Source organism: Pterocles gutturalis, unplaced genomic scaffold (genome assembly GCF_000699245.1).
Source record: "Pterocles gutturalis isolate BGI_N339 unplaced genomic scaffold, ASM69924v1 scaffold7928, whole genome shotgun sequence".
Lineage (NCBI taxonomy): Eukaryota > Metazoa > Chordata > Aves > Pterocliformes > Pteroclidae > Pterocles > Pterocles gutturalis.
In genome coordinates, this window is record NW_010117932.1 from 2,833 (window position 1) to 3,977 (window position 1,145).

The 1,145-nt window shown below is 64.4% G+C and overlaps 1 protein-coding gene across 1 annotated transcript in view; it reads right to left on the bottom strand.

Annotated features, from left to right (window-relative positions):
* The window catches only part of CEP131 (centrosomal protein 131kDa), a gene marked incomplete at its 3' end in the record, with an annotated part of 12,104 nt that overhangs the window by 1,514 nt on the left and 9,445 nt on the right, over positions 1 to 1,145 (bottom strand). The window contains 6 exon segments of the mRNA XM_010075996.1: position 1; positions 3 to 56; positions 361 to 503; positions 590 to 664; positions 856 to 973; positions 1,091 to 1,143. The exon segment at position 1 is cut by the window's left edge and continues 108 nt beyond it. Of these exon segments, the coding sequence (XP_010074298.1) occupies position 1; positions 3 to 56; positions 361 to 503; positions 590 to 664; positions 856 to 973; positions 1,091 to 1,143 (444 nt within the window).

Below are 1,145 nucleotides of genomic sequence, written 5' to 3' on the forward strand. Positions count from 1 at the left end.
CCGACCTCTCCAGCTCCTGCAGCTCCACCTCATACTTGTCTCGGATCCTCTTAATCCTAAAGGGAGGAAGCACAGACTCAGCCCGGCGCTGCAGGGACTGTCCCCAGCCACCCTGGCACTGCAGGAGGGACCATGACCCAGCAGCAAGGGAGGATCTGCTCCATGGGGGGGGTCCAGGGCTGTTTCCTCAGTGAGAGGTAAACTCTGCCCCTGCCAGCCCTCCTGCGCTAATGCTGCTCACACCCGCAAGCTGCAGCGTCCAGAGCTCGCTGGAGATGCACAGGGCTTGGGGGACAGGGGAAGGGGACCAGACTGTGAGGAGCTGGGACGTGCAGGTTCGCTCCTCCCTCTCCCCCCAACCTGCTCTCTGCCGCCCGCTCGCACTCCTCCTTGGCTGAGGACATGTCGGCCTCCAGGCGCTGGATCACCAGCTCGATCTCTTTGTCTCTCTCCTTCCTCACCTCCTCCCGCAGCTCCCGTTCCCGGGAGAGCAGCCAGGCTTCCTGGGGACAGAGGTGGTAAATGTTGCCTCCATCCCCCATGGAGCCCCATGGTGGCACCTCTGGAGAAGGGCAGCCCTCACTGTTACCTTCTTCTTCACGTAATTCGCCTCCCACGCCTGCTTCTCCATCTCCAGACACTCCTTCAGCATCTTCACTTCTGCCTGTGGAGAGACAAGAAAACAACCGCTCAGCTCCAGCATCCGCAGCATCCCCCACGCACTGGGAGCCGCCCTCCAAGGGGTATGGGGGCTCAGCGGTGCCAGCACCCCTCACCGCAGCCACGCACTGGGGACTGGACTGCTTGTGCCCAAGAACAGCAACCCAGCACCCAGATCCGAGGGGAAAACCAGACCTGATGCCGCTTCTCCTGCTCCTCCTTCTCCCTCGCGTATTCCTCCTTCAGCGCCCTGGTGACAGCCAAGCTGCTGGCCTCCAGCTGCTGCCCCAGCTCCTCCGCCTCCGCTCTCTGCCTGCCCGCACACAGACTGCAGCTCCCGATGTCCGCACGGCACCAGCCCCCTTCCCCCGGCGCCTGGCCTGGGGAAACCGGCCCCACGGCTCCCGAGCTCGGGGCTGTCCCCTCTCACCTGGCTGCTTGCTGGCTGAGCCGCTCCCTCTCCTCGGCCACCTCGGCATAGAGCC